At 34.9% G+C, this 13,944-nt stretch overlaps 1 protein-coding gene across 1 annotated transcript in view; it reads left to right on the top strand.

The window, feature by feature from the left end:
• Positions 1-13,944, top strand: part of L3mbtl4 (L3MBTL histone methyl-lysine binding protein 4) — a 335,303-nt gene that overhangs the window by 67,726 nt on the left and 253,633 nt on the right. Inside the window, exons 4-8 of the mRNA XM_077792340.1 lie at positions 2,679-2,783; positions 4,072-4,207; positions 5,937-6,028; positions 7,406-7,560; positions 8,644-8,720. Of these exons, the coding sequence (XP_077648466.1) occupies positions 2,679-2,783; positions 4,072-4,207; positions 5,937-6,028; positions 7,406-7,560; positions 8,644-8,720 (565 nt within the window). The remainder of the gene's footprint in view (positions 1-2,678; positions 2,784-4,071; positions 4,208-5,936; positions 6,029-7,405; positions 7,561-8,643; positions 8,721-13,944) is intronic.

Genomic DNA, 13,944 nt, shown 5'->3' with positions numbered 1-13,944 from the left:
TGGGGTCAGGCTCCAAATTCCTTAATAGGACACCCATAGCACAAGAGTTAATAACAAGAATCAACAAATGGGACTTACTTAAACTAAAAAGTTTTTTCTCAGCAAGAGAAACAATAAGAGAGGTAAATAGGGAGCCTACATCCTGGGAACAAATTTTTACTCCTCACACTTCAGATAGAGCCCTAATATCCAGAGTATACAAAGAACTCAAAAAATTAGACAATAAGATAGCAAATAACCCAATCAACAAATGGGCCAAGGACCTGAACAGACACTTCTCAGAGGAGGATATACAATCAATCAACAAGTACATGAAAAAATGCTCACCATCTCTAGCAGTCAGAGAAATGCAAATCAAAACCACCCTAAGATACCATCTCACTCCAGTAAGACTGGCAGCCACTATGAAGTCAAACAACAACAAGTGCTGGCGAGGATGTGGAGAAAAGGGTACTCTTGTACATTGCTGGTGGGACTGCAAATTGGTGCGGCCAATTTGGAAAGCAGTTTGGAGATTCCTGGGAAAGCTGGGAATGGAACCACCATTTGACCCTGCTATTGCCCTTCTCGGACTATTCCCTGAAGACCTTAAAAGAGCATGCTACAGGGATGCTGCCACATCGATGTTCATAGCAGCACAATTCACAATAGCTAGACTGTGGAACCAACCCAGATGCCCTTCAATAGATGAATGGATAAAAAAAATGTGGCATCTATACACAATGGAGTACTATGCAGCAATAAAAATGACAAAATCATAGAATTTGCAGGGAAATGGATGGCACTAGAGCAGATTATGCTTAGTGAAGCTAGTCAATCCCTAAAAAACAAATACCAAATGTCTTCTTTGATATAATGAGAGCAACTATGAACAGAGCAGGGAGAAAGAGCAGGAAGAAAAGATTAACATTAAACAGAGACATGAGATGGGAGGGAAAGGGAGAGAAAAGGGAAATTGCATGGAAATGAAGGGAGACCCTCATTGCTATACAATATTACATATAAGAGGTTGTGAGGGGAATGGGAAAATTAACAAGGAGAGAAATGAATTATAATAGATGGGGTAGAGAGAGAAGATGGGAGGGGAGGGGAGGGGGGATAGTAGGGGATAGGAAAAGTAGCAGAATACAACAATTACTAATTGGGCATTATGTAAAATTGTGGATGTGTAACCGACGTGATTCTGCAATCTGCATTTGGGGTAAAATTGGGAGTTCATAACCCACTTCAATCTAATGTATGAAATATGATATGTCAAGAGCTTTGTAATGTTGTGAACAACCAATAAAAAAAAGAAAAAAAAAGATAATTAGTGGTTCAAAGGCAGCTCTAGATCTAATAGAACTAGATTCTAGTCATCATTTTCCTTTAGTATAAGTTTATTTTCAATTAAGAATGAATTGACTGGTAATGCTGAATCTGTTCACAAATGTGTGCTCAAAACAAGTGATAATTCAGGAAGGTTGTCGGAAAGAATACCATATTCATTGTGTTTTAAATGGAAGTATTAAAGAAAACAATGGGAGAAAATTAGAAAGTAATATAAAAAGAATTCATTGACAATAGCAATAAACATTAAAAGTTTACCCAGAAATAAATATAACAAAGCATTTTTGAATTCTGTTGAAAATTTGAAGAAAATCCTTGACAAAAAAATGATTAGATAACATGGAGAGAGAACAAATTTCTAAGATAGAAAACTCAATATATAAAGATTGATTCAAATAGAAAGGCTTCACATTAGCAAATAAGACTGTGTAAAATGGACAAATAAGTCAATGAAACAGTATAGAGGGGCCAGAATAGATCCACAAATATATAGAAACTGGGTATCAGAGTAGACTTTGCAGATCACGTCAAGTATGGATGAGTCATAAACCACTTGTTGAATAGTGTATTTTTCTCATGAAAAAAAACAGGCCCCTACCTCACACCATAGAGAAAGCAATTTCAGTTTTACTATAGATTTAAATACTAAGGATGACACTTCAACATTTTGTTTTGAAAACTACTACTGGGTAGCCTGAATCAGGAAGGACTGCATAGATTGCATGTGTAAACTTAACAGGAAATATATTTGACTGTATTGAAATTAAAGTCTTTACAGCCAAGTCACTGTACCAGTGAAGAGCCAAGGCACACATTGGAGGTGGGTAATCCATGTAACCAACCAAGGACAGAAGGAAGAACAGGCAACACAAATAAGTGAGAGGTTCACAGAACACAGAGCTTCACAATTAAACTCTTTCAAAGTATATTAAAATGACCAAATCATCTTTGAGAGCCAATTACATGTAAGAGCAGCCTTCCATATTACTGGGCTTCCAACTATAAAGCTTTTAAAAATTCTATTTTTTACACAAATTATAACTTTATACAATTATGGAGAACACAGTATGATATGATCTATTCCATAGTGTGGAATGATTGAATCAAGATAGCTAGCATATCTGTCACCTTAAGTTCATATCATTTATTCCTCCTGTTTAACTACAACTTGGTACCCTTTGAACAGTGCTTCCTTCATCCCCTTACCCTAGTCTCTGGTATACACCTTCCTACTGTCTCGTTTCTTTGGGTTCCATTGTTTTAGAAACCACATGTAAATGACACCAAATATTTTATATAAAGTTATGAAGAAGTATCAATGGCTAATGTTGTATCATGAAATTCCGTAGGATCAATCCTTTCCGGAGCACGAAAATGGTTTTCAGGTTGGCATGAGATTAGAAGGCATTGATCCCCGACATCCATCTGTATTCTGTGTGCTGTCTGTAGCTGAGGTGAGAGATATGGTTATTTTTTTGGGCTAAGCACATGGTAACAGAATTTTCTAGAGAATAACAAATTTGTATACTTTTGATCATAAACAAGTTCCAGAACATTGTGGATTTATTTTAGTCTTTGATGGGTGAAAATGTTTCTTAATGCATCTTTTTCCTTCTGTGAAGATTAAGTTTCTAGTAAGTTTCATCAGCTAGCATTCATTCTTGACTTAATTGATTAGTGGTTTTCACCTAAGATTGATAACAATTCATGAATCATCACACATTTTTTTATTAACAGAAATATAATTATTCACATTTTATTTGAACTAATGAGAAATGTATATGAATAATATTATTCCTGTTACATATTTATACAAATACATGTATTTTATGAAAATTATGTAAAGTGAAGAGCCAGTGATGAAAGTAAATGGCTTGTAAAGTGTAATATTTACTACACATATTATCAAATCAATAAGAGATGTCTCTATTTCTAATAGCATTCAATGAAGAAGTCACATTCATTTGCTCCACTTGATTGATTGTAGCTATTAAACTTGCACAGCATGTTTAGAGGCTCTATCTGTTTTAATGTTCTCTTTACTGAGTATGCTGTATGCATATAGTAGAGCTAAGGCCGTCCCCATTTTGTTTTGCTCTGTACTGCAGTCTACACTGTCTTGGGATATGAATCCAAGCCAACAGCGGGAGATAGGGATTCTGAAAGGAATTTTGGACAGGTGTTGCATTAATAAATAAACTGCTCAATTAAAATACTTAAATTGTGGATCCTTTTTTCCATCTAGACTATTGTTTTTAATTTATTCATTCTTTTTAGTTATACATGACAGTAGAATCCATTTTGATGTAATTATAAAGCATGGAATATATCTTGTTCTAATTCAGTGCTAGTACCTTTCCTTCCCCTCCTCTACCCCTGCACCCTGTTCCCTTCCCTCTACTTATCTTTCTGCCATTTACCCATAGTTATTATTTTTAATTAATTTCTTGTGAATGTATACAATGGTGACACTCACATATATATTCATATATGTACATAGGCAAGTAAAAAAAGGCTGTATTTTGCAGAAGGCTATAGGTTCTTGAAGGACAATATCTACTTTATATCACAGTTTTAATCAGATGTCATGTATAAATTTGTTCTCTAATGAAAAAATTTGACTGGAAGCATCAGCTCTTAAATGTTGTTAGCATTCACAAAGTATTTGAATACTTTGATAATTTTGTGTCCATTTTAAATGTATGACACTTAATGAACAATTGCAAACTTTCCTTGCTGCAGGTGTGTGGTTACCGGCTAAGACTTCATTTTGATGGATATTTAAGCTGCTATGATTTCTGGACCAATGCTGGTTCCCCCGACATTCATCCAGTAGGGTGGTGTGAAAAGACCAAGCATGAATTGCACATCCCTAAGGGTAAGCCAGGATGCATTTGCTTTTGAGAGAGTCACTTGATATTTCAGTTTTATTTTTAACAACATTTTATGAAATACTATCAAGAGAATCTGGTATGAAAATTTGATCCCCAAAGAGCACTTAGACCTCAGTTACACCCTCTTTAAAAAGAAGTATCTTTGAAAGAAAATTGTTCATGACTTTTAGGTCAATTATTCTGATAAGGTACATGGGGTAGAAATAAAATATTATGGGAGTATCTGATGGTACATAAGTTTATTAAACGTTGAGCAACTAATGTCTAAATCATGGTTGAAATGAAACTTCCCACTATATTAATGGCATTGCAGGGTGAAGAAATTTGAATCATTGTCAATTGTTGCAAACCCCCAAATCATGGAAAACATGGAGCAATGAAAAAAAGTTCAGGTCAAGTTTTCTTGTGATGGTAAAATCTCAGCTTTGTCTTTTGTTACCTACAGAGGAACCCTAGCCAGTTGTTTGTGCCAGTGAGTAGAGGTGCGGTCAGTGAGAAGCCCATGGGCCAGTTTCTTTGCATGGCCAACTTCGGCATACAGTCTCCTGCTTGCATGTTAGACTATGAAAGGACTATGGCAACTTCTGGGATATGTATATGTGTATATATATATATATATATATATATATATATAAGTTTTATTGTTGGTAACCAACTCGAGAGTGTCCTTTGGGCTCTGCCTTGGGACCTATGAAAAGTCCGATTGCTGAGTTTTAAGAACTGGTGACAGGTAACAGGCTCATTCATCCCATAGATTTCATGGAGTTCTTACTATATGCACATACTGGGGCTGGAACAATGAGTAAAAACCTCTGTCTCCGTGGATTTTTATTTCAGAGGAGGGGAAGGATTGAGACCAGCCATAAGAAGGCTCTTTTAGATAGTGTGGTGAAGACAAGCCTGTCTTGGGGGTCCCATAGACGCCTGGACACAATGGGAGAGAAAGCAACTGGGTTCCTGAGGGAGAGCATCAAGCAGGGAAAGAACAGAGCAGATGCCTGGGGGTAGAGTAGACTTGGTTAGGATGAGGAGTCTCAGGGAGACAAGTGGAGAAGCAAGTCAAAAAGGTAGGAGGTAGAGACGCCTTAGCCTTGAAGACTGTTTAGGAGTTCAATTTGTATTTTCAGTATGATGGTCCCTTGGAAAATATTGAGCTGGCATTGTTTGTGCAGTGCTGTTTGAGCCGACTTAGGGCATATGAATGGAAGACAAGGCATTTCTAGTGGGAACATTGTACAGATAAGGTACAGAAAGTTAGAATTGTCAAAAATGGTCTTTGGATTGTGAAGGGTTTTGTAATTTCCCTCAAGTGTCCGCTTCTTGGATCACAGCATCATTGGGATCTCTTATGGTCTTTGTGACATGGCTTCCTCAGGGATGGGGACAACACTGGTACTCTTGTCTTATCTTTTTACCTATTCTGGAAACTTTAATGGGAGGTGAGATTCCCGTCAAGCTCCCAGGGTCCCAGTGAAATAGCTTAGTGAACACTAAACATTTGTAGGGAATGGTGTGCACAATGGGAGACCACAATCAACTGTTTTGAATTTAAGACATTAAAAACATTGAGACAATTTGGAAATTTAAATGTAAACCATTGTGATCTGCTAATAGCATCTGCTAATAGCAGAAGACTGAATGGTAATAATGTATTTAGAATACTTGTGGTTACCTCTTGTGGATATTTTTGAGCAAATTGTACTTTTTATCTAGGTTATAGAAAAGATAAATTTGTTTGGATGGATTACTTGAAGGCCTGCAAATTGCAAAATGCTCCTAAGAAATTATTCAGGAACAGAAGTTCTGTAAGTATTTACTTCCTCAGCTTAAGTTAGAATTTCCCTTGAGCTTACATTTATTAAAATTTGCTCCATATTCTGTTATATTTTAATCCTTTAAGAAAGTATGGAAACTCAACTTCCTGAAACTTTTCTTCCTTAATTTGTCTCCCTTTTTCTATGGGCATCTGTTTTATTTTCTCTTTTAAAAGTACAATTAAAGACTTCAGTTAGCTGTGTAAAGTATTTAACAACGGCTAAAAGTAAAATGCCTTTCATAATTTTTTTTCCTTTTTACTTACAATGAGTTAATCTTTTTAAAGTTAGTTTTGGTATTTTGAAACCAGTAGGTACTTCAGGCAGACTTTGGATGTACCCAGCTTAGTTAAGTGTGAATAAAACAAGGGACCATCTCATGCAGACTCATGGTACTGTGAGCATCTGAGGAAAGAACACTCCCTCTGCCAGGGCGGTACATAAGCCTGAGTCACCTGCAGATGATGTCACTTTGCAGGTCTCCTTCTTGACTTTCTGAGATTTTCTTTTTGATCTTAGAATTAATGTTACATGTTTGTTGTATGTGTTTCATATAATTGTGTAAAGGAAAGGGCATTATTGAAATGTGAAATTTCTTTAAAAGTAGAATGGGCTAAAGAAAAATAAAAATTGGGGTTTAAATAGTATAGAAGTAGAGAAGAAACCCTCATTTTGTCCCCAGATATTGGGTAAATACTCCCAAATCTCAGAACTAGCTAATTGTCACGATTCAAAGACTGGGGTTTTATAACAGTTATTTTATTATAAATCATAATCTATAGCACTTTTATATGAACAAACATATATTATATATATACAGGTACTTAAAAAAAGCATTCATACTTTTAATTGTATTTTTTATATGTGGGTTAGTGTATATATACTTAACTATTGAGAAAGCCACTACTTTCAGTTAAGAGTAATCAATTTAATGATATCTTGATGCTAAAAAGGATGTCTTTATCGATTTTTCAAATAGCAATATTTGAATACTATTCAAAAGCCTATGGTGAGCAGAAAACCTCATTTGATAGGACTGTATTCAGCAAACAGTGTATCTTTAAATGGATACAAATTACACTAAGAACTGAAGAGGGGAAAATGAAGTTGATAAGGGAAGGAAAAACTCTCTGCTCTTCCAAAGAGAAGAGCCCAAAGGAGCTAGTTTCCGTGGTCTTGATTAGGAATGTGAGCTGCATGACAGTTGCTGGGTGATTCCTGGCATTTGCTGTTTTCTTTCCAGAGGGTGAGTGTTGATGCCCTCTAGGCTTTGCTGATGTTAAACATTGTAGAAGTTTCACCATGGCTCAGTCCTGCTTGGTGTCCTTGCTTCTTTTCATGCCTCTTCCCCTGCTGGTGCTGTGTTAGAATGGACCAGTGCCTAAGGAGTTTCAGGTGGGAATGAAGCTGGAGGCCGTGGACAGGAAGAACCCTTCCTTGGTGTGCGTGGCTACCATAGCAGATATTGTGGATGACCGCTTACGAGTACATTTTGACAACTGGGATGACAGCTACGATTACTGGTGAGACACCATTGTTTGTTTTTTTCTCTTTTCCCCAGCATGTTCTTATATTTGGTTAAGAATTTATTTTTATTCCAGTCCTATCACTTTACTTGCTGTTCTTGTAGTAATAAACATCAGGAAATTCAGTGGTGACTTTTCACAGCCTTCTCTGATGTGAATTTTGTTGAAATAAGGAACCTAAGAAACTATTTCCACATCTATAAGAAGTTATCTAATGAGGCCTTACCAAGCAGTTAAGGGAACTTCCCTGTATGTTTGTCTAGTTTGCAAGGGAAACAATTTTGTGAAGAGCAATTTAAGAACTTGTAGTGTTTTCTTTTCTTTTTGTGTGTGTGTGTGTGTTTTTCTGAAAGATGTTACATTCAACCCATCACATTTTTAAAAGAAAGATTCAGGGAGCACAGGAGTGGATTATTTAAGCCTGTGAGGAACAGAGAAAATGTGTGCTATGAAGCCATTAAACTAACATTGCATGAGTTAAAAGGGTTTTCTGGATAAAAACCTGAATTACAGAGGTGGTCACAGTGAAAATACTTTTTTTTGTAGCATTTCCTCATAGTGTTTCCTGAGTAATGGACAAGTCCCTACAAGGGGCCATTGTTCTTAATTTGCATGAAGGGAGTCTTGTTTTTCCTTTTGAACCAAGAAGTAAAGCATAGAGTAATTGTTGTATGTGTCTTTGGTGGAATGTTCTGGATTCTTTGAAAGGAGGAAGAGGAAAAATGTAGTTATCTGGAATCTAGACTGTCCTATTACCATTTAGACTGTCCTATTAATATTTTCCATTACTGTAAATAAAACTGGTAGAAAAGGTACAGTCTTTGCTCTCTGAGGATATCACTAATAACATTTCAGGTCTTTCCCCCTTTATTTATGCTATGAAGTTTCAAGAAGGTTATGCAAAAGAGAAGTTTAGTCACTCAGCCTACAAATATGGTACTAAAAATTACTTCTCTTTCTCTTTAGCTATGAATTACTATTTTCTGTGATATCTCTTAATATCTAGAATAGCAATTATTCTTGGATTCTTTCTCTGGGATTGAGTAATATGGGATCTAACACAGGATCCTGTTTTTGCAGGTGTGATGTTAATAGTCCTTATGTCCAGCCAGTTGGTTGGTGTCAGGAGAATGGAAGAACTTTGATAGCGCCCCAAGGTGAGCAGACTGGGTTTTCTTTGAAGTTATCTCTGTATGAGTGGCTATCCACATTTTAATTTTTGTGCATGTAAATCACATTTCAATGCAAAGTATATGATAAAAATGCTGAGCAAGATTTTTTTCAACCACCAAGGATCTGAACTGTGGACATGCTTCCCATAGTGAAAAAGGACTTTTTGTAAAGATGTATTAGACAACCATTAAAAGAAGTTAGGAGTTTTTATCTCATTAAACGAATACCATTGCTGAGGATTAACATTTAAAACTGGCTATTTACATGTACATAATTTATCTTATAACAATTAATTTTTGAGTCATAAGATTATTAAATACACTTAACTTTGGCATTAAATATAGAAATGCAGAAATCTGAGAATTGACAATTAACTTAATGAGTTTCCACACTTGCCAGACTTCTTTTAACAAACTGACTTAATGGTTAGCTAAGCATTTAAGTAAAGACTCTTAATAGATATTTTTACTCCATTATAGAAATATTTAGAGATTTTCTTTATCAAGCTTCTTTGTTTTTACATTTAAAAATGAGTGAAGGCTAGGGATGTAGCTCAGCAGCACAGATCATGCAAGGAGCCCTGGATTTGATTCCCAGCACCTTCCTTCCCTCCAAAAAATTTAGATGTAGTGGCTATGTAAACTTGGCATGTTAAAAACAGGTGACCAAGGAGAAATATTATTTCTTTCAGTACATAATATACAGGAAGAAATGTAGAGTAAGGAACATGCCATCTGGAGTGGAGCAACTGTTTATTTTTTAATTTGAATGATTCTGGAACTTTGCTATTAATCTTTTTTCCCTTAAGTGTAGAAAAGTATTAGAATTGCCCACTAAATTCTTAAATTTGGTGACCAGAAATTAAATAATTAAAAACCCAAATTGAGTCAAATAAAGCAAAACAAAAATTTTCAACTATTCACAGATACCCATTTGGTCTAGAAAGGTTTTTATGAAATATGTAACATCTCAAATTCTGATTTTGACATACAGATTTAGAGTCTTTTCCCTATATTTCTATAAAAAGGGCTAAAGCTCACTAGCATTCTTTAAGATGAAGTCCGATATTTGTCACTTCATCCTGAAGCTGAGATTAGATGTCCATCAGTTGGTGTGTGTGAAGATAGGAGACTGCATTCCTTGCATCTTCCTCTAGTGAGTCTAGAAACGTTCTTTGAAGCATGTTAAGAAATAAGTGTTCAGCGTTCTCCTGTAATTCATAAGATTGGGGTGTCTCTGAGAGAGGTATTCCAAGGTCACCAAAGATTACTTTTTTCCCATTAGTTTTTTCCCTTATTTCAGTAAGAGAAAGTTGATCATAAGTGTATGAGTTCAGGGGCTGGGGATGTGGCTCAAACGGTAACACGCTAGCTTGGCATGCACGGGGCACTGGGTTCAATCCTCAGCACCACATACAAATAAAATAAAGATGCTGTGTTCACCGAAAACTAAAAAATAAATAATAAAAAGAAAATTTCTCTCTCTCTCTAAAAAAAAAGTGTATGAGTTCTTTTCTGGACTCTTCAGTTTTATTCCATTGGTCTGTATGTCTATTCTTATATCACTAATACCCTACTACCTTGATGACCATAGCTTTATTAGTAAATTTCAGAATTGGAAAGTGAGAGTCCTCTAGCACTTTAATTATTTTTCAAGATTAGTTTTTACTCTTCTGGGTCTCCTGCATTTTCATATTCATTTTAGAATTAACTTTTCAATTTCCACCATAAAGCTAGCTGGGATTTTGATAGAGATTGCACCAAATTTGTAGACCAATTTGGGGAATATTGGCATTTTTCACAATGTTAAGTTTTCTATCCCATGATTTTCCTCTGTTTAGGCCTTCTTTAACTTTCTTCTGATGATATTTGTAGTTTTCAGTCTACAAGTCTTTCACTTTTTTATTACATTTGTTACTAAGTATTTTATTCATTTTTAAATTGAGGTAAAATTCATATTGCTAAGTTAACCATTTTAACAACAGTACAACCCTGGGAACGATGCTTATAATTAACAGTGACCCTTTGGGAGAGACTCAGAGCACACCCAACCATGGCATTTTCTGAGACAGTAGTTTTTAATTGGAGCATTTTAGCTTATGTATTTTTTTCTTTTGTTTCTTTTGTTTTGTGTGTTAAATCTAAGAATCAGTTGCCAAATTTGAAGTCATGAGAATTTACCTGAGTTTTTTTCCTATGGAATTTGTGGGATTTTGTTCTTAAATTTAAGCCATTGATTCATTTTTTATTTAATTTTTATATATGAAATAAGGTAGGGGTTCAAATTAATTCTTTTGCATCTGGTTCCCGGTTTTACCAGCAACATTTCTTGAAGAGACTATTCTTTCCCATTGAGTGATCTTAGCACCATTTCTGAAAATAAACTTTCCATAGATATTTAGGTCCACTTCTGGACTTTAGTTCTGTTTTCATTGGTCTTTTTGCCTGTAATATGCCAGTACCATTCTGTTTTTATTACTGTAGTTCTGTTGTCAATTTAGAAACCAGGAAGTGTGAGTTCTCCAGCTTTGTTCTTTTTCATGACTATTTTGTCTATTGAGACCCTTTGAAGTTTGATAATAATTTGTGGACTGACTTTCCATTTCTGAAGAAATGATTATTGGATAAGTGATTATTGATAAGTGTTGTGCTGGATCTGTAGATTGCTTTGGGGAATATTGCCATCTTATCAATATTAAGTTTTCTAGTTTATAAACACAGGATGTCTACTTGAATTACTTGCTGCAGTGTTTCTAGTTTTCAATTTATAAGGCATTCACCTATTTGATTAAATTTATTCATAGATACTATTATAAATGGAATAGTTTTCTTAATTTACTTTTGGTATAGAGAATCACATGATTTTGTGTGTTGTTATTTTATCCTGCAACTTTAATGAATCAATTTATTAGTTCTAGCTAGTGGTTTTCTTTGTGCTTTGACTCTAGAATTTCCTATGTGGAATCATAGCATCTGCCAAAAAAGATAGTTTTACTTCTTCATTTCCAATTTGTATGCCTGTCATTTTTTTTCCTTGCCTAATTGCTGTATCCAGGGCTTCCAGTACAAAGCTGAACAGCATTGGCAAAAGTGGCCTTCACTGTTGTTTCCTTAGGGAGAAGCATTTCAGTTTCCTACCTTTGAATATGATGTTAGCTGTAGGTTTTAATAACTTACTCTGTTATGCAAAGGAAGTTTTCTTTTATTACTAGATTCTGGAGTCTTTTTATCCTGAAATGGTGTTGAATTTTTTTCTCAGGGTTTTATTTGCATCTATGGAGAAGATGATGTCATTTCCTGCCTTTTCTCTATGAATTAATTATTACATTGATCACTTTTCTTATGTTGAACACCCTTCATTTCTGGAAAATAGTTGTTTAGTCATGGTGCACAATTCTCTTAATGTGTTGTTGGAATCAGTTTGCTAGTGTTTTGTTGAAGATTTCTGTAAAGACATTCAATAAGGGACATTGACCCATAGTTTTCTTGTCATATCAGTTGGTCTATTCTTTTTATGCTATTGTAAGTGGAATTGTTTTCTTAAGTTTTATTTTTGGATCATTTCATATCTATAGAGATTCAATTTCTAAGTATTTATCTTAAAAATCCTGTAGCTTTGCTGAATGTATTTATTAGATCTAGTAGATTTGGGGGGGTGGGGTTGGGAGTGGGAGGATTCCTTAGGACTTTCTATATACAAAAATATATTATCTGCAAATAAAGATACTTGTACTTTTTCCTTTCTATGCTGGATGCCTTTTCTTTTTTGCTTAACTCTTGTGCATATGCATACCTTTCAATATACAATCGACTAGTAGTGGTAATGTAAGACATCTCTCTCTCTTTTTTTTTTTTAATTGTTTCTTGTTTTGGAGTAAAGCTTTCAATCTTTCACCATTAACTGTGGCATTTGCTGTGTTTTTTATAGATGTTCTTTATCATACTGAGGAAGTTCCCTTCCATTCCTAGTTTTTTAAGCATTTAATTTAAAGGGGTCTTTTATTCTATTAATTTGATATAATTATATTGATTGATTGTCAAATGCTGAACAAATCTTATATTCCTGGAATAAATCCTACACGTGTGTAGTGTGTGTATGAGTATTTGTACATGTGTTACCACAATTTGTTTGTTAGTAGTTTTTGAGCTTTTTTGAGTGTAAAGTCATAATCTCATCCATTCTTTTAAAACATTTTTATGTGTAGCCTAGGAAAGTGGCACATGCCTGTAATTCCAGCTACTTGGAGACTGAGGCAGGAGGATTGCAAGTTTTAGACTAACCTCAGTAACTTTGGGAGGCTGTAAGTAACTTAGCAAGACCCTGTCTCAAAATTTAAATAAAAAGCTTGGGGATGTGGCTCAGTGGTTAAGCACCCCTGTGTTCAATGTCTATAATAATAATAATATATTTTTATTCCTAGTACAGAAGACTTTTCTGAAGGCTAAGGAAAAATAAGAAGAGCAATAAGTACAAAACTTTAGTGTTTAACATATTCATCCACAGTATGCATGATTACTTGTCTGTAAGAAAGACTCAGTAGTGTCATAAAAAGTTTGTTTGCATGATATTGTGCAGGGATGACCCTTCAAGGTGGTCTTCATGAGCCACAGGACACTTCTCATTTGCTATAATGATATTTAAAATGAAAATTCAAGCAGATAGTTTAATCAATGTATGATCAAGTTAGTGGAGTATAATGAAATTACAAACAAAAGTACTATGAGAAAAAATTTGGTGAAGACAAAGGTTAACTAAAGTTTAGGAACCCAACTGCACCAAAGGTGTTAAACTCTACTAACTGCATAAAATAGGAAAAGTTTGGAGCCGTGGAGAGTAGATGGGATGGAGAACCAGTGTCATCTTCAGATATTCTCTCCCATAAGACAAGGCTGAAGCTAGGACTGCTTGTGTCTGTGTGTGTTTGTGTGTAACACACTTGTGTGCACTGCCATGCATACACACCAACACACAGGCTGAGTATTTCTTATCTGATGTGGTTTGGACTTGAAGTGTTTTGGATTTGGGATTTTTCAAAATTTTGAAATATTTGCATATACATGAGACATTTTGGCGATGGAACCCAAATCTGAATGCAATATTTATTTATGTTTCATATATACTTTAAAAACATAGACTTTAGGTGATTTTATACAATAATTTTAGTGTGCCAGATTTTTAGTGCAATCTGTAATGAGATTGGCTGTGGAA

The sequence above is a fragment of the Urocitellus parryii genome, chromosome 13, assembly GCF_045843805.1.
Source record: "Urocitellus parryii isolate mUroPar1 chromosome 13, mUroPar1.hap1, whole genome shotgun sequence".
NCBI classification, from domain to species: Eukaryota; Metazoa; Chordata; class Mammalia; order Rodentia; family Sciuridae; genus Urocitellus; species Urocitellus parryii.
Note: the sequence above shows the minus strand (reverse complement) of the source record. Positions and strands in the feature narration are given on the sequence as shown.